A 19,466-nucleotide genomic window follows, 5' to 3' on the forward strand; every position below is an offset into this window, starting at 1 on the left:
GTCCTACAAGCACTGAATCTTTCAAGCCCAGTTTTAAATGAGTAGCAGGCTCCAGGAATCTCCCGGTACCCAGCACGGGAACGAATCCTAAATGACGAGGAGCTCAGGGTCAGCTTGACCACCGACCTAACTGCCCAGACCACGCCGCTCTCCTCTCCTTTTTCTCTCCTTCCCGCCTCTTCTCTGTTGCCCACACCACCCCACAGGCCGGACCGGGCGGGTCCGCCTCAAGAGGGTGGAGCTTGCGCCGTGATGGTCCGGGCCTCTCCCGCGCGGAGCACGCTGGGACTTGTTCGCTGCAGGGGCGGGGCCAGCGCCCTGAGCGCGCGATGCTTGAAAACCATAGGTGGCTGCCGCGCGCCGCGGCTTGAGCGGAGCGGGGCGGTGCGGGCCCTCGGTTCTCCCGCAGCGAGGTGCTGTCGGGTGCGCTCGGCGATCGCGCTCCCGCTCCCCTCAGCGCCGCTTTCCCCGCTCCCCTCAGCGCCGCTTTCCCCGCTCCCCTCAGCGCCGCTTTCCCCGCTCCCCTCAGCGCCGCTTTCCCCGCTCCCCTCAGCGCCGCTTTCCCCGCTCCCCTCAGCGCCGCTTTCCCCGCTCCCCTCAGCGCCGCTTTCCCCGCTCCCCTCAGCGCCGCTTTCCCCGCTCCCCTCAGCGCCGCTTTCCCCGCTCCCCTCAGCGCCGCTTTCCCCGCTCCCCTCAGCGCCGCTTTCCCCGCTCCCCTCAGCGCCGCTTTCCCCGCTCCCCTCAGCGCCGCTTTCCCCGCTCCCCTCAGCGCCGCTTTCCCCGCTTCCCGGGCAGTCGCGCCTTTGGAGGGGGGGGGGGTTGGGGCCGAGCCGGGAGAGCTGCCTTAGGCCCTCCCGGGTTCGGGTACAGCGCCGGGAGGGCCCTCTGATCCCTGTGCTAGGCGGTGGGGGTATGCCAGCGCTTGTCTCCTCTCGCGCCCCCTCCCGACCCTGTGCCCGCTGCCTACCAGCCGCTTGCTGGTCCCGTTCCCGCCGCGTTCGAGGCTTTGCATCTCTTTGGTCGGCGGAGAGGCGCTTCAGCCGCGCTGGAGCTGCTCATATCTCGGGTCCTGTGCAGCGCCGTGCCCGCAATCCAGCAGGAGGCTCCTTGTCCTCACGCGTTGGCTTTTCCCGCCTGCAGCTCAGCCAGCATCATGGGGATTCAGGGCCTGCTCCAATTTATCAAGGAGGCCGCGGAACCTACCCATGTGAAGAAATACAAAGGGCAGACGGTAGCTGTAGACACGTACTGCTGGCTGCACAAAGGCGCTTATGCTTGTGCTGAGAAGCTGGTCCGAGGAGAGCCAACAGATGTGTGAGTCTTTGTTATGTTTCCTCTTGGCCCTCTTACGAGTTAAGTTTTGTTAGCTTAACGTGTCTTGAGCTAAAAGCTAAGATAAATCGGTTTCACTTCTTACTGTTGCTTCTCAATTGCCAGTCCCAGTTGTACTGCTTGGAAATGGGAATGTTTGCTGTAAGTATGGGGGGGGAGCTCTAAAATATTTTCTGTTATAACCTCAGCAGTTAGGTGAGTTTGTTTGTTTTTCCAGCATGTCTTGCTCTCAATTATGGTGCAATTCATATGTTTCAACTTTAGCGTTATTTTCAGGAAAGTTGTTTGTATGAAGTGATAGGTTGTCAACACTGCTGTGGCAACAGTTACAATGATACTGAGGAATTCTGACAGATGTGGTGTGCTTTGAATAAATGGTGTTTTTGCTTAATATACTATATTTTTAGAATAGGTTTTTCGGATGTAACATGGCTTTTTTTACTTACACAGTTATATTTCTAAGGAAGGAAACAAAGAGAAACTAGTTGTATTTCAAGTTCAGCTTTGGAGCTTAGATCAGATTTGCATAAGTTTTTGCCCATCTCTGGAAAACTGAGTTGAGCTTTTGTTCTGGATTGACTATGATTTTAAAAGAAGGTTACGCTTTATATTTTCAGAAAAAAAAAATACACTGATTAGTTTAGATAAAGCTTCACTTATGAAATGTTGATTAAATGTTTAATTGGAGGCAAGAGGGAGTTGGTGGTTTGCAAATGGGTTCAAATCTGTAACTCCTACTTCTGTTGAAGAACTGTAGTGTTTCTTCCAACCCTGCTGCCCGCCTCTGAATGTAGCAGAGATACCTCAGAGTCGTTAAGAGTAGGATACACTTCCATTGAGAAAGAAACTGATTGACAGGAGAAACATTAAAAGTCGTAGGAAACTTTGGAACAGTTGAATTTAACTACATCAATATTTTATTATCAAATCTTGTTTCCATGCACATATGATGGCTGATCTTGAACAGTTAGTCCTAAACATGCAGTTCTCTTTTCCTGGAAGAAAATATGCAATAGACTTGTGCTTAACAATAAAGCTCAACTTTTTTTTTCTTGCTTTTGTTATTGTTGATTCAGTTATGTAGCTTTTTGTATGAAACTTGTTGATATGCTCCTCTCATTTGGAATTATACCAATTTTGGTATTTGATGGATGCACCCTGCCTTCTAAGAAGGAAGTGGAAAAGGCCCGACGAGAGTAAGTACTAAACTGCATTGATTTGAAAGCAAAGCAGTATGTTTAACACTACAAGTCATTTTCAAAATTGAAAACCCCTCAAACTTCTGATAGGTAGTAATCTCCCATAAACTTTCCTGCAATGTAGTGTTATTTCATTTAATTTACATTTCAGAATCATACAAACCTCTTCTTGGAGGTTTTATTCCAAAAATAGAAATGCAGTTCATAAATGAAAGCACTTCTTACAGAGGAAGGAAGTAAACCTCTGAGCATTAGCTCCTGTAATGTATTAAAGGCTTTTAGCTTACCTTCCCTCATCATGTCTGGACAAAAATCGCCAAATAACACAACCTTCCTCATCTTTCTATACAAATAATCCAATAAACTTGTTTCATGTTTGGATTCAGGTCTCTATATAATGGGACTTCTCACTGAAGCAGTGAGAATTTTTCACTAATTCTTTTTATTTATAAGTTCTCATGGTACATGTGCTCCCTTCAGCATGGGGCAAACAATTGCCAGTAGTTGAAATTAAATAAATGATGCCTTCTGTCCTCTAAACCAATAAGTATCTAATGTCAGATACTCCCAAATTCCATTAAATATATTTTATGGGATATGTAACCTGAGAGTGGGCACATCTCCTTTTACACTGTGGATTGTAGTTTCTAGAGTTGTCTTTGTTTTCCTGAGAAAACATTATAAGTTTCAACATGACAATCTAATTGTCTTTGTTGATACAATGACTTATTCTTGTGTTTTAGAATATTATACAGTAGAACAGATATTCCCCCCTTTCCTACCTGTTGCAGTCCTTCCTGCTACTTGTTCTGTTAAGAGAAAATAATCTGAGATTGGTGGGTATTTTTGTTTTATCTTTCAGGAAGCGTCAAGCCAGTCTTCTGAAGGGGAAAAAATTGTTGCAGGAAGGGAGACTGTCAGAAGCTAGAGAGTGTTTTGGGCGCAGTGTAAATGTTACCCATGCTATGGCTCATGAAGTTATTAAAGTAAGTTGTCAATGCTGTTCGATACCAATGGATTTAAAAATAATCTATACAGTAGGTAACATTTCTTTATTCTTTTTGTATGGCAACCTCTTCTATGTAGTCAAGAAAAACATCTCCCACTTCTTAGCCTCTAATCATCCTACATACGTTGAATTACGTTAGGCACAGATAACAAACTTCAAATTTGATGCCCAATGATATAAATCACATACAATTCTAAATATATACATACATATATAGAATTGTTAGGGTTGAAAGGGACTTCTGGGGATTATCTAGTCCAACCGCTGAAGCCAGTTTGCAGTTTACCACACCAAACCCCATGATGTGTTCTCAAACTTTCATTTTAAAAATAAGTCTGAACGTAGAGGCACTTGACTTGATAAATAATTATGATGGTGTGTCAATTGAAATACATACTGCTATGAACTGACTTTGGTAACACCAACGGTTTTACCTTTGCTTCACAAAAACTAAACACAATTTTATTTCCCCCCAGCTCGTTCCTCAGAATAGACTACAGAAATAAAATTTGGCTGTTTAAAACCTTTCTAGTAGCTTTTTGCTATCCTTCCACTGCAGCCATAGGATCTTTATCAAAATAGTATTACATTTGTTCTAATGCTGTTTTCCTTTGTCCAGAATGTAACTTCTGTAAGTTTGAAGCTGGCACCTGTGGTCAAATGCAGTGAGGGTAGTGTTACAGGCCAGCCCTGTAGCACTGTTACAACACTGTCACCACAAAAACAGGCTGGTTTTGTCAGTCTGTATAGGTCTAAGCTGCTCAGAGCTTGGGGTTGAATGTGAACTGCTGGACTCTTAACGCGAGGAGGATGGGTGTTTTATTAAAGAGATCATGGTTTCAGTTTTTAAGGTAGAGGTTCTTATGCTTTCAAATATCTTCAAGTAGTTACTGAAGATTAATGCAAAGTACTTGTATGCTTCTTGTTTATGTACAGGCTGCACGAGCCCGGGGAGTTGACTGCATTGTTGCTCCTTACGAAGCTGATGCTCAGTTGGCTTATCTTAATAAGACTGGCATTGTTCAAGCTATAATTACTGAAGACTCTGATCTTTTAGCTTTTGGATGTAAAAAGGTATGGAAGAAAATACTAATAGCCTTCTACCTCTTCCTCATATCTTAAAGCAGAGTTTGAAGTTGCCAGATGTGTTTGACTTACACTTTTAGAGTAAATGGGGGAAATGGATGGCATAGGAATAGCATTCAGCTTCTGTTGTTTCTACCAAGTGCAACAAACTAGCTTATATGGGTGAAAATGATTGTTTTCACTTCCTCTTAATTTCCAGGTGTTTCTGAAAATTGACAAGTTTGGAAACGGGCTAGAGATAGATCAAGCTCGACTAGGGAACTGCAAGCAGCTTGGAAATGTGTTTACAGAAGAGAAATTCCGCTACATGTGTATTCTTTCTGGTTGTGACTACCTCTCATCGATTCATGGAATTGGGTTAGCTAAAGCATGCAAGTTACTAAAATTAGCCAACAATCCAGATATTATAAAGGTAAATTTGCTTTCTCTTTGTGTGTTGGCTTTTTGGGAGTCTGTACCAGTAGATAGAAAAGTAACACTGAATTAAAAATGTCCATTTTAAGCAGAATTCTAAAAGATGCTGAACTTTACTGAGATGTTGGAGCTAATATGTATGTTTAATGAAATACACCAAAGCAAACTTACATGAAGAATTGTTCTAATCCTTCAAGGGATTAGGTGTTGTATTTGAGGAGAGACTTAATTTTTTGTAAGGCTCTGGAAGTTTTTTCCCCTCATTACCTGCTCTTCTGGTTTTGCAGATTAGTTTATAGAACTGCTAATTGAACTCTTTTAATTTTGCATAAGTACACTTTCATCTTTGTGTGAGAGGGGCAGTGATTTGGAATTTTATTTGATTAATTTTTTGCATGTATTTACATACATATGGATACTGACATTTATATAGCAAAACATTGTGGAAGAAAAGGCTGGTATGGTGCAAAACCAAAATTATTTTTTTGTTTTGTTTTGGTTGGTTGTTTTTTTGTTTTGGTTAGTTGTCTTAGCCAATAAAAACAAAATCTAGAGGCTATAAGAGAGTGGGAATAATTTCTGTGTAGCTAGTAAGAGAGAGGAGAGGTTTTTAAGAGCTAATAAGAGAAATACCTTATGTGGCTATGGCTGTCCTGAAGGCAGGTAAATCTAGTCCAGGAGAGCATTTAAATATGCAGTCTAATTAACTTCCTGTATTATCTTCTTTGTTCAGTTACTTGCATGCTTTCGTGTTTTTTTTCTCTCACAGGCATCATCAAAGCAACAGGTTTTGTTGGCTTTTGTGGAAGTAAAAGGGGAACTTTTAATGTTTCCCATACAAATCATGGTTTCTTTTAATGTATGTCTTTTTGAGCAAAATGTCAAGATTTAATAATTTTGAGAAACTTTTTACTCAGTGATCTTTTATGTAATACATCACTGCTGTTTTCCAGCAGTACTGGAAAGTCACGAATAAATCAAAAGATACGAAGAGCCCTACAGTGCCAATTCAAACTCTTCTTGAAATTAGTAAATTTGCCTGTATTTAGAATGCACGGCCAAAACACAGCTGATGTTTTATTTGGAGAGGAGCCGAAAATCTTGCCTCTAGCAGTATGATAAACTTGATCTTTGAAAAAATTTAATATGCTTTCTGTGAAACTGGAAAATATAGAGTTCAATGAAGTATTAGGAAGTTGTAATGCAGTAACAATACATAGGAGGAGGCACCAAATCGATATGTAGTCTTTTGTGATGAATTATGAAGGGGAAATCTGCCTAGTTTTGCTTTTTTCTATCCTAAAAAAAGCCATGAATTGCTAATGTGGTCTGATGATAAACACGATGCAATTTAATATGCACTAGTTTTAACAAATATACCTTGAGGAGATGTATTTCTATTCAGTTTTTATATTTATTTATTGGACAAGAAGTATTTGTAAAGAGTTGAATTGTTATTCATGTGATTGTAAACAACTTAATAGTGGGAATATAATGCATGGAACTTTTTTCCTTCACCTGTTTAAGTTGAATCTTCCTGCTGTAACGGGATATGCATTCTACATATAATTACAAGCAAAAATACTTACTTGAACTGTATTTAACTTCTTTTGTACCCAGTTTGAATGAAACAGTTAAGCTTTTTTGTTTGTTTGTTTGATAGGTTATTAAGAAAATGGGACAGTACTTGAAGATGAATATAACAGTACCAGAAGAATACATACAGGGTTTTACACGAGCCAATAATACATTCCTTTATCAGTTAGTTTTTGATCCTGTCAACAGAAAATTAGTTCCTCTGAATCCATATGAAGATGATATTGATCCAGAAACACTAATTTATGCAGGACGGTATCCTTTGTGTTGAAATAGCAGAGTAGGGAAATAAGGACGAGCAGATATGGTCTCTTATAATTTTTATTGCATCTGCAGGTACTTGCACGTTTCCATTGCATCTCTGCTATTGACTAAAGCCTGGCTTTTGTGCAATTTAAAAAGTGTTTAATTTGTTCTTCTTTATTTGTTTTTAAAAATCAAATCATCAAATACAGGTTATTTTTAAACTATTTAAGTCACTTTATGACTGTCCTTAAATTTTGTCTGTTAAGTGTGTTACAATCTTTGCCAGTTTACTTCTTGTAATCTGCATACAACTCATTCCCTAATCTAAGCATATCCTGTTTTACCAGATATCCCTTCCTACAGAACAAGTAGCATTTTGCTATGTTTGTGCAGCACAAATTTTATCATGGACGGTTAGGAAAATGAAGAATGAGGGGGCTGTTGAAGTATCTCTTAGATTTGTGTGTTCTTCAAGCCGCTTAATCTTTAGAACTTCAGAAATTAGGAAGGAGAAAGATGTTAACTTTCCTGCTGATGAGTGAAGGTTTTCATTTTGACTTCTGTGATTTGCCAAGCACTGCAGGTGTATTACAGTAGCTGTTGTATCAGATTGAGCCATATATAGTAATATTAATGCTTTTGGTTAATATTCTGCCAGAGTTTTTTAGTACAAAAATGGGAAAACACTAGTTTAACTTTCATGCTACTATTATTGAAATTTAATGTAATATTCGGTTACTTTCCTTTAATATAATGGGAACAGGCATTTTGGTGATGGTACTGCTTTTCAAATTGCCATTGGCAACGTTGATATCAACACAATGGAACAAACTGATAATTATAACCCTGACACTGCACAGGTAACATCTTTGTTCTAAAGTTATGTATTAAGATTTTGATGTGGATCTTGAACATTCATGGAAAAATATGACTGAAAATTATCTGCAGCTGATTTGGTAGTAAAAACTAATCTGCTGTTACAGAAAATTTATGTTGCCACACACGTATTTCTCATTCTTCGTACAGTTAAAATCTTACTTTTCATGAAATTTGACTTTAATGTTTGATTTACTTACAGACTTTTTGATAAGTATTTAATATTATTGACAGAAATAATTGGTTTAAAAGAATTTTTGGACATTTGGATTTCTTCCAAGTATATTACTCTGAGGAAATTATTTTCCCAAATTAAGTTTTCTGAATAGGAATAAAATTTAAACTTTTAATTTTGTCTGAGATGAGCAGTTAGTCACTTCCACCATATTGGAATGAAGTCATGGCAGCACAAAAGAGAATTTGTATGAAAAACATGAAAAATATAGGGACAAAAAAGGAAATGTTTGCATAGAGTATATTGCTAGTTTTAGTGCAAGTGTCGAAGTGTCCTTACATGCCAAATCAAGAAATCATATGTAGAAGACAAAGTTGTAAACCTATGACTTGGGTTTTTTTTAATTGTTTGTTTTATTTTTTTTTAATAGCCTGTGCGGCAGAAAAGTTGTGACTGGAATGAGAGGCCTGCTAATCATGTAAATAGCATTTGGAGCAGAGACTATAAGCTTGGCCCTAATGCAGATACTGTTCCTCATGAAACGCATTTACTAGAGAAACCAACAACCAAAGGCATGGAGAAGATAATTAGTGTTAAAGGGCTAAAACTTCCAGGCAAAGAGCTCTTGGCAAAAAGGCAAAGGAGTGGTATGTTTTTATTAAAATAAGTACATAAATAACAGTAGAAAGCTGTGGGAAAAGGAAGAATTTTGTCTTAGACTTAATGGTATGAGATTTTAGGGGTCTAACTGACTTTTATTAACTGCACTATGTTTTCCACAAGCTGCAAGATTAACAAGCCACAATATTAAAGCCTACATAATGATTAAGGATGGCAGCAAACTTTCTGCAGCACTTGATTTTGACTTCCTTGGATTTGCTATAAAATGTCATTTTCAATTCTAAATTTGTCATATTTAATAACATTTATTATATTTTCGGCTTGAATTTCCATCTTATAATGGCTTGTGAAGAAATGAAAATAGATTACTTTTCCTGCAGTTGATATTTGGCCAGACAAATTTAAAGAATGTTTTCTGTGTTCTTCTAACACAGAGCTAGCTGTATCGCATAGGTATTCTTTATTCCAATTTTCTCACTTTCTCCAGTAAATCTGTGCTCTCTTGTCTTCTATACCACCTAAGTTGTATGTGTTTAAAGTGGGCTTGTAATAGAAGGGCATTTTGTTCTCATTGTGCTTACACTATGTTAAGTATTTTCTTCTATTTCCTTTGCTTTCTGATTATGCTACTAAGACTCCTTTTTTTGCTTTTGTTACTCCTGGTATCTTCCTACTCTCTGGTTTACTGAAATCTATAGTTAGTTTAGCAACCTGCCTTTTGAGTCAACTTTAGTTTTACTTTCATAGCATCATAGAATCAATTAGGTTGGAGAAGACCTTCAAGATTGTCAAGTCCAACCATTACCCCTAAACTGCTGGCTACACTGTTTCTGACAGAGGTGAGGATGCCGTTAGCCTTTTTGGTTGCCTGGGCGCAAGATGGCTCATGTTCAGCCACCATCAATCGGCACCCCTATGTCCTTTTCTGCTGAGCAGCTTTTCAGCCATTCTTCCCCAAGCCTGCAATGTTGCATGGGGTTGTTGTGGTCCAAATGTAGGACCCGGAACTTTTCCTTGTTGAACCTCATACTATCAGCCACAACTCATCGATCCAGCCTGTCCAGATCCCTTTAAAGTTCATTTCAAAGTGTTTAAAATAAAAAAAACCACAAAAATTACAGCAAAGAACAACAAAAATATTTTCAGGCTTTCTTCCTTCACTCAATCTCCATTTTCACATAAAGTTATTTTTAAGGCTATGTACTAGAAAACAACTGTGTTACAGGCTTCTAAACTGTAGTGTCTAGAATGTTCTTATCGAACCTCATCATACTTTTAAGCTTGTCAGAGTCAGAATGTAGTGCTTAGTTCTCTCATAACTGGTTAATTCTAGAACATCTGCTACAGTAATGCTTAAGTTCTTTAATTCTTTATATTTAGAAGAAATCTCTGATGGAGATCTGTTGAGCCAATATTCATTTTCAAAAGCAAAAAAAATCAAGGAGAGTGATTGTGATGGCCAGACACAAAAGAATGTCTCAGCAATACAAAGCCTCGATTCCTCAGGGAATTCTGTCACTCAGGAAAGCTCTAACTCTCTGCCCCGAGTTAGAAATAAATTTGCTTCCTTTCTACAAAGGAAAAACAAAGAGAAGGATGCCGTAATTGTTCCAGGAACGAGAAGCAGGTATGCTTGCGTCACTTATTTTAATAAGTAGCAAAAATACTCCTTGCTATCCTGGCTGCTGAAATAACCTCAATACTGAAAATGAGAAAAATGCTATCTCAGATGTTTTTAATGAAATACTATTAATGCACCTGAGCTGAGATGGTGGTAGGCCTCCTATCTATGTGTGAGATAGGTAAGTGAATAATGTCAGGATTTTACAGCAGACATGAAGACAGTGAGACTATTCAATACAGTCTAGCCTCTGGGTGTTGAAATTAATTGAGAACTGGACGTATTTCTTTTCTTGGTAAAGGTTGTATTTATATGATGTTTGATATATGTCATACACCCAAAAAAAACAGTAGCTGTTTTGTGCCCAATATGTAAGCAGTTAGTGAATATATTGACTTATGCTGACAGTGATTTTTGTTTGTTTCAGTAAAGCCATATGGGGTCATATTGTGTGACAAATGCCTCTTATCCAATCCCATTCAGTCAGTGCACCTGATCTTTGCAGCAAGACTTTGGGAAGAAGGACTTTGGAGTTCTTCGGTTTTGTTTGTTTATGGCTTCATTGGTTGCATTTGGCCACAACTACTTGAATTGATTTTTATGAAGCACTATCACAATTATGTCTTTTATTGTGTAATTTTTATCTTGAATACTTTGCATATTGTGCAGAGTAATTTTACAGAACTCTTAATACTGACATTCTTTAGCTTTTAGGTAGTGTGCCTTAAAGGTGTTTCCTGGGCTGAAAATTATTTTGCATCAAAAATTAAGAGTTATCAGTGGTTGTAGCTTCTTTTCTAAAGCAATGCTCAGCTTCTTAAAAATCTGATTTGTATTTATTTTTAGGAGCTGCTTTTATAGCATGGAAAAGAACTAGATTATTTCAAGTTTCCTTGATAACAATAGTGAAACACTTCATTGCTTTAGTCTTATGATAGCTGGTAAATATATTCTTAAATTTTGCAGGATTCCTGATTGTTTCTCTTTTTCACATGAGCAACCTTGTTAGTATTTCAGCCATATGTTTACATATGGGGTGGGGAATGTTCTTCTTTTTCACTTTTATCTGTTAAAAGCCTCCCTGAAGGCCTATGACTTTGACCATTGTCAAAATAACTTGTGTCTGCAAGTGAACTTAAAAAAATAAAATTGATAGATAAAGAGCTATTGGATTTTGGAGGTAATATACCCATTTGCAGTTACTTTCTTTTTCTTTTACTCTTTAGGTTTTTCTGCAATGATGCAATTATGTTTGACAGTAAAGCAAAGGAGGATGACCATGATCTAACTCAAGATACTGATAAGGATTGCCAGAAACAGGAAGTAGAACATGTAGAAGATGTTTCCCAGATTTCAGAAACTGAAAAATCAACAAGGACTATCTTTACATCTCCTGGAGAAACACAACAAAACTGCTTCCGGTGGTTTAGCAGCCTTATAAATTCAGGAAATCATGGTCCATCTCGTACTGTATTTTCACAGCAGTTTCACCAACAGAGAAGCAGCTGCAAGATATCGCAGGAAGATCAGATTGATGATGTACAAAAAGAGACTGGGGCAGTGTGTGGCGAATCTGAGGAAGGATCTTTCCCCTTAACAGAACTGGAACAGTCATCACAGTCTCAAAGGTCTTGTAAGCTATCAGAATGCAGTTTGAAGTCTTCAGAAATACCACATGTCTCTAACAACAGTTCAGATGTGGAAGTAAGAAAACTAGACATTGTTTCACTATTTACTTTCACTTTTAAATTGTAAAAGGAATCAGGCAGCAAACTCTTATTTTCAGAATGATACCCTGCAGGTTATGTAGCTTGTGTTGACAAACCTGGTTAATGCTTCATAGCTGTGTAGAATGGGTTGATTTACTAGCTTAAATCAAGTCTGTTCTCTGGTTTTACTTCATCTTCAGTCTTTCCATTGCTATCATTACAGTGAGACATTAAAAAGCTTGGTAGGCTAGTTTTTTTGCTCTGCTCTTGTTAGTCACTGAAGAAGTTCTTTCAGAAAAGCATTTGTATGTCACCATGGTGTTGCTTGCTGAAAATAAGCTCAGTGTTTTGTATAAGTTCTTAGAACTGCTGAAAAAATTATACCTTAAAGTGTAGATATATATATGCCTTATATGCCTTAATGTGTAGATATAAAAATATACATTGTATGTTTAAAAAAAAAGTTTTAAAACCAAATGAATTTTCTCTTGATGAAGGAATCTGACTCCAATTCAAAACTGGCTAAATACCAATGTACTCGGTCTCCAGTATTTTCTGCTCTTCAAGCTGACAGAAAAAATACTATCATAAAGAGCAAGGTAAGAATTCTTTTAACTTTACTCTGTGCTGTACTTAAGTCTGAAAAAATAGTTTTTGCCTTTACTAGCTTATTTTGGGACTCAGTGAAAGAATCTTAAGCAATGCACTTGTTGGCAAGAAAAAACTATGCACTTGTTCATCCATATCAGAGCTGAGATTAACTATAACCTTACCACTTATGATTGATATCAAAGTTGCAACTTCTTTGGTAATTTTTAGATGCTTTGGTATAAAATATGAAGCCAAGCTAAGACAAAACCTCCAAATTTTAATTTTCCTCAGTGTGCCAAATACACAGGTTTTATGATACAAATTACAGTTATGTTCTAATCCAAATACAGTCATGAGATACAACCTCATTTCATTGCTTGTTTTGATAAATTTGCTAGTTTAGCAGTCACCTTCCTCTTTGACTCGAAAAAGTGTGTTTAAATTTCATAATCTGGAAGGGTTTCATTCAGCCTTTCTTGTTTAGTGTTTTTTAGGTAAAAGCCTTGTTAGGCACTGATAAATCAGTATGGAAGGACAGGCAAATTTTCTTCTATGTGCTTAAGTGTTTAAGGGTAATAAGGGAATAAATTTATGTCCCCTGTCTTGTTTACAAAACTTCCAAGACCATAAGAGCTAAAAGTTTGCTGACTCCTTGGGCATTGTCATCAGAATTGGCCAAAAGATTAGTAAGTCAAAAGAAGACTCTTCCGTCCTTTCATGCATACCCCTACTAACTTCTTTCTTTTAGATGGACTAAAAATCACAAGTTTCTCTGACAAAAAGTATTGTGTGTTTTGTATAATAGTGACATCTTGTGGTTATTGTTAGTAACGTCTGTGTTAAACTGGAATTTAAACCTTTATTCTGGAACACCTGATTACAAGAATTAATTCTTTTTGGTTAGATTAATCTTTTGCCCACTTCTTCTCCTCAACAAGACTGAGCAATGAAATGAAATCATTCACACTTTTATTATTTTGTTTTAAAGAATGTATTTCATGTTTTGCTTTAATGTTTTACTCAAAAGTATACTGGGAGACTGAATATGCTAAATACAAGGGAATACACAGTATGGAAGTATTGAGGTAATATAAGCACCATATATAAACAAATTTTCAGGACACTTGGAGCTCTTCAGACAATAAGAATCTCCTGAGGAGATTCTTTGAGGACAGGAGGCATAGCTAAAAGCAAACCCTTAATAGGAGGATTTTCCCCATTTCTTAGCCATGCATTTCCTCCATTTCCTTTATGTACTAGAAATAATACCTATCATGACTTGGACCAGAAAACTGACCTGGCTGAAAACTAACTTGACAGCAACCCAAAGGTCAGTGGTATTGGAACTTTGGCCTGTCCAGACTCTCAAGCTGGGGTGAGTCGTAGCACCAGTGAGACCATTGGAACTACAAGTAGCCAGACTTGTAGTGGTTGTAGAGACAAGAAGCAGTAGTTTTGGCTCAATTTTCCCTTAGAATTGCTTACTGAAAGTTAAACAAAGGAAATCTTTGTTGGTGTTAAGCACAGTAAAAGACACCAAAGGGAGCAACAAGTTCCAGATTTGGTGAAGATGCAGTCAATTACTTAAAATATAAATTCTAATCTTGGTAAGCTATAAAATATATAGTTGATCTGTAAAGAACGTCAAGAAATGAGGCAATTTGGTGACGTTGTCAGCTCTTGTCATGGTTCCAATTCAAAATGTGAAGTGCCTGGCTAGTTAACTCTAATAGCAAAACTAATAGAAGATTTTCTCTAGCAGATGGTAATAAGATAGTGAACTTTCTAGGACCATGCGGAACTTTTAATGATAGTATTCCAGCTGTAGTTTTTTACTGAATTATATTCTATAATTGCTATGAGCTCAGCAAAGAGGCTGTGACAAAAGAGCAATTTACTCTGATTATGAGTTTCTCAGCTCTGCCTACTTTGGGGTTTTTTAAGTTATAACTCTGATGTAATTCAGTATCACAAAGAAATGTAGAATTATGGGTGACTTCACATGCTGTTGCAAAATGGCCGAGATGATGCATCCAGAGCAAAATACTATAAAGTATGGAGGTTTAGGATTTTATTTTTCCTAGTATTCCTGTTGAAATTTTTTTTGCCTACATTTTAAATTTAACCCCCCAATTTTGTTTGGGATTCCAAGATCCACTTAGTCCATTCAGGTAGAAAAAAATTCATTTGGATAAAAAAAACTGTAACAAGTATATGTGACAAAATTCAATATCCTTTTGTAAAGAACTGAGGTGTGAGTTCTCTTTGAAGTAAAAGCTGTCAATATCTAGTATTTTAAGATGAAGAAATGTTAGGTGATCGATAGCATTTCCTCATGTGAGTGTTTACTATTTACATTAGTTAAGTTAAGCACCTGAAGTAGGCAGGGCTGTGCCATCTTCTACAGATGATGCAGCAAAAAGGAAAATGCGATTCATTTAGAGCAAAATGCTTTATTCTTAACATGATCCAAATGGGAAATATGAGTGTTATTTACAACCTGGGTGTCTTTAAACTTACCTTATGTAGCCAACTGTAAAATAGGAACTTGCAATTGTAGACACTCATTGTCTCTTCTGCAGGTATTGTATTTCTAATAATTATGTTTTGGTCTTCATAATGACAGACAGAAGTTAAAATAGCAGGCTAGAAGTGAATGATCACTTAGAAGCTGGTAATTGTGAGTAGTTCATATCTAGCATGAAGTAGCAGAGTGGCTCAAACAGTAAAATGTGCTAATGCTTCCAAATGGCTACTTCCCCCAAAACTGGGGGGAAATGGTAAACATATGTAAGAGAAGAATATGATGGAAAATGTGAATAAGACATTTTTGGCCTTTTGCCACTTCTGGACTTATTTGGCAAACAAAGTTTTAACTCTGCCCCAAAGCATATTGCATGTTATTAATTACTGTGCTGTGATGGGAAAAGAATGATTAAATAAATAGCAATAGGTATAAATTAATTTGAGATGTGGTAAGCAATTCACAGGAAAAAAAAAAAGGCCTTTTTTTTTTTTTTCCAGATCGGTCTTTATTGTGTTTCTTCTGTTGTTCAAAATAAACTTGTTACCTCTTGTGCACAAAGTCTGAAAAGGCAAAAATGATCAACAGTGTTGTATCAGTATTAGAATGTGTGATAGCAGCAGTCTGAGTAGCTATCAGATACGTAGCCTGATAGTGACCCCAGAAAAATGACAGGTGTGTAAGAAATTGTGGTTAGGGATAAGAATATGAAAATGAAAGTTACATATTTATTCTGACGTGACCTATTTCGTGTGATATTTCACTTCTTCTAAATATGAAAAAATTGATTCTGCGCTTGGAAACAGCTGAGGCACACTTTTTTTTTGTAGTAATATGGTTGGTGAATAGCAAAACTATCTAATGAAGAAATTATTTTTCTTTTAATTGAAGTGCTGAACTTAAGACTGGTTCATGAAAGAGGTATTCTGGCCAAGCACAGCTGTTTTGAGTTCCAGGTATAGAAACTGGATAAGAAGGTCTGACTATAGGTCTAATGATCACTGGGGTAATCATACTGACACCTGTCCTCTGCTTATGACTCCATTTTTCATGAAAGTCAGGTTTCAGAGAGTGCAATACCAGATAGTAGCTTCTGTTAAAGTTCTGAGAGCTGACATTGAAGAGTCATGTAAACAGATGAGAAGATAAATCTTCAATAGACTTCAAAATATGCATTCAAAAAAAATACATATTTGCAACCTCTTGGAAAACAAACCACTATAGGAGCTGGTTTGCTACTTCTTCCAGCTGCATTATGTCTAATGTGTTTGAGACGACACTTTTTAGATTATAGAAGCTATCTAAATATATCTTGTAGCAATTCAGGTGGCATTACATCAACACAATGTAAACCACTTTTTTTTTTATTATAAGCTTTGCATCATAATACCTGTCACCTGCATGTTGTCATTTTAACCATTTGTACTGTAATATCGAAATCTCACAGGTTCCTGGTTTACGTAAATCCAGTTGTATAGGGTCGCGTATTGTACCAAAGCTCAAGCCATTAATACCAGCTAAAGTAAGTGGATTAAGTAGGAAACTGTCACCTGTGCAAAAGAGAAATCACTGTGATGCTGAAAATACACTGGGATTGCAAGCCACCATTAGTGAACTCTGGAAAAACTTCCAGTTTAAAAGGTGAGTTGCTTTGACCCCTTACTTAGCACCTTATATACTTTTATTTTTCCCAAAAAATATTTTCAAAGCAGACTCTACAAGTATCCTCCATACAGATCAATAAAGATAATAGCTTAAGATTGGTATTTTCTACATTAATTTCCTAATCTTGATAAAACAATAAAGTATGATTTCTGTTAAATATGCTCTTCTAATTACTCTTTTGCTTTCTAACCAGGAAAAGGTATCAGCTAAATTTCATTTATTCAAGTAGTGCATTTAGTTTAACATAATTTATATAAAAATTATTACCATTGTTTGGAATCAAATTCCAAAAGGCATTTCTTAGTCTAAATGCAAAAGCTGCATAAAAGTTGCTAAACTTAACTGAATGCAAGGTTGTTTCTAGGTAACTTTATGTACCTCTCACAGTTTGAGATGGCTGATTGTCAGTACTGTTTTGCTTTCGAAATGATGATGAACTTGTGGAGCGTTTGTTCACTGAAGTTTCTCGTTACAAGAGACATTTTAGCAGATTATAAAATTCTACTGTTTTCCCTGGTGTAGATGACTTGGCTAACTGGAAGTTTCTGCAAATATCTTCAAGGCTTGAACTTAAAGGAGAATGATTATGTTTTATTAGAAAATAAATAGCATAGGTATTCTAGCTTATGCTTTTCCTGTGGCTCAGGTAAAAGCTCCCCCAGAGTTTTCCTAGCTCAAGTAGAAATCTCAACTTTGAATAAATAAGCTTTATTCAAATGAAATTATTATTCTCTTTAATCTGAAACCAAATGTGAGTAGGACAAAAGTATTGTCTTTGCACTGAGTAACAAATATGAGACTGGTGAGCATGTGTTAAATCAGCTGAATATGTTTTAGTCAGTTTGGGCTTTATCATAGGCCATTATAAACACACAACTGACTTCTATTTAAAAATGTTACCTGCAGTATTAAAATTTTTAGAAAGCTTGCTTTTTATTATCCTTTTGATGCAGGTTAAGAATGATAGTTTCAAAGAGGAAGTGAAAATATTTGTGTATGTCTTGCTTGACCTCTAATTGGCAATGTCTGACAAGGGTTGTTCACAGGGAGAAAGTGAGTGTATTTTGATTTATCAGAAAACAGGCAGATAGAACAGAGTGAGCCTAGATGGCACTCTGCTCCTTTTCTCTGCTGATGGTTGCAAGACTTAGCTCCCAACATCCACAGTTTGTATGTCCAGTTTTGGTTTTTCTCTAATGTCTGGGTATGTACTGGGAATATATATTTTTTTTACATATTACTTCTATATAAATAAAGTATTATAAAGTACTTTTTTATTAGCTTTTAGATGGTTCTTATTTCACAAAAAGCTTTTCTCACTGCCAGGTCTTATTTAGTTCTGAGTATTTTGTTTATGGTGGTTGGTTTTGTTTTCAGATTTTAAAATGTTTCTAAATTAGCCTTATGTCTTCAGAATTACATTGTTTGATGGCAAATAAATCTTGTGGGACGCTAATCTGTTCTGTCCTAATGGCAAGACTTGCAGCATTTGTATGGAACTATAGTTATTCAGAAGACTTAAATGTTAAGGAAACACATACAACCCGGAGTAGGATCGGGTACATACACGCTTTTATATATAAAGCTAATAGCTGTCATTCTGCCACAGGATAATTGGAGCAGTTGTAAATCACATTCAGTTTTAATAAAATTGAAATTAAAACTTCCCATCCCAGATTTTTATTCTGGTCTTATTCATAGATAAGTAAGTGGGTAATTAGACAAGGGGTCTTGCTTTGCTTTAAACCTTATGTTCTTACAGGCCTGTGCTTGAAACATGTAATATAACATTCTTGGGTTTTGTTTTGTCTTTTTTTTTTGTACAGAGAATATGAAAAACTTCCTTCTTGTAGAAAGTCAGATCCATTGTCTCCAATCAAAGATAATATACAGCTTACTCCAGAAACAGAAGAAGAAATCTTTAATCATCTGGAACATAGTCATGTTCAGAGGGCTATATTCCAATGACCTGTATGCTGTGCATAATAGGGTGCATTTTTTATCATTGCAAAAATTTACCTGCTGGATATTTCATACATATAGAAAAGATTCTTTGAAAACCAACTATATTTTAGGCTGACTAGTGATTTGTCATCTTTTTTTATAGAAGTGTGAATTGAAAAGTACAGTTTTATACTGACTGTAATAAAATCCTTCAGATGCCTATGTTCTCTTATTCCAAGTCTCCATGCTAAACTTCTGTCCAAACCTTTTTTCAGCTGCCCTAGGCATTTTATGTCGGTCACACACACAATCCAAGTTTCTACAGCAACTGTGGCTTTGCCTTTGCATAGCAGCAGCAGAACAAGATTGTGCCTTAATTTTTAGTAGTTGATATTATTTTTTTTCTTGTTTCCTTTTGAGATTAGTCTGGCCCCAAAAGAAGAATATAACTGCTGTTCAGTGTTCATAACAGCCTTCACTATACTTCCAGCACTCTAATAACTTTATTTTCCCTGTCAGGTAAGATCCACTCACTCAGCAGTTACCTTTCTGTTTCATACAGTCATATTATTGTTGGGAATAACTTTGGGATTACAAAAAGGAATATCACATATTTGGTCCAAAATTCTCACATTAATAGAATGATCTCTGAAGAAATACAGTGTTTTCCTCTGTTATACTTGCTCTTTCCACTTTTGTAGTCTTATCCACCCACAGACAGAAAGTATCAGTACTCAAAGCTAAGGGTTACAGAAAAGTGTTGTCCTTGCAACAAGTCAAGCTTCAGTCTTTAACAGCTGACCAACTAAAAGGAAAGAATCCAGAGCACTGGAGTCCTTGGTTTGGATGACTCAATTA

The 19,466-nt window shown here is 37.0% G+C and overlaps 1 protein-coding gene across 1 annotated transcript; it reads left to right on the forward strand.

The window, feature by feature from the left end:
* The first annotated feature begins 377 nt into the window (after positions 1-377).
* On the forward strand, positions 378-18,840 carry EXO1 (exonuclease 1). Its single transcript, XM_057414466.1, has 14 exons — positions 378-413; positions 1,141-1,314; positions 2,409-2,528; positions 3,394-3,517; positions 4,477-4,614; positions 4,826-5,038; positions 6,704-6,891; positions 7,646-7,742; positions 8,364-8,580; positions 9,935-10,181; positions 11,402-11,879; positions 12,382-12,483; positions 16,447-16,640; positions 18,491-18,840. Exons 2-14 carry the CDS (start codon positions 1,154-1,156, stop codon positions 18,630-18,632), a joined length of 2,421 nt encoding a protein of 806 aa, XP_057270449.1. The 5' UTR covers positions 378-413; positions 1,141-1,153; the 3' UTR covers positions 18,633-18,840.
* The last annotated feature ends 626 nt before the right edge of the window (positions 18,841-19,466 follow it).

Source organism: Pezoporus wallicus, unplaced genomic scaffold (genome assembly GCF_028554395.1).
Source record: "Pezoporus wallicus isolate ANWC-B61680 ecotype Strahan unplaced genomic scaffold, APGP_CSIRO_Pwel_v1 contig_8042, whole genome shotgun sequence".
In the NCBI taxonomy this organism is placed as follows: Eukaryota; Metazoa; Chordata; class Aves; order Psittaciformes; family Psittacidae; genus Pezoporus; species Pezoporus wallicus.

Excerpts from the sequence above, each read along its gene's own strand:
- EXO1 (XM_057414466.1), top strand. The coding sequence starts at position 1,154 with ATGGGGATTCAGGGCCTGCTCCAATTTATCAAGGAGGCCGCGGAACCT. Across the intron at positions 4,615-4,825 it reads TAGCTTTTGGATGTAAAAAG|GTGTTTCTGAAAATTGACAA; the intron begins GTATGGAAGAAA and ends CTTAATTTCCAG. Across the intron at positions 10,182-11,401 it reads GTTCCAGGAACGAGAAGCAG|GTTTTTCTGCAATGATGCAA; the intron begins GTATGCTTGCGT and ends TTTACTCTTTAG.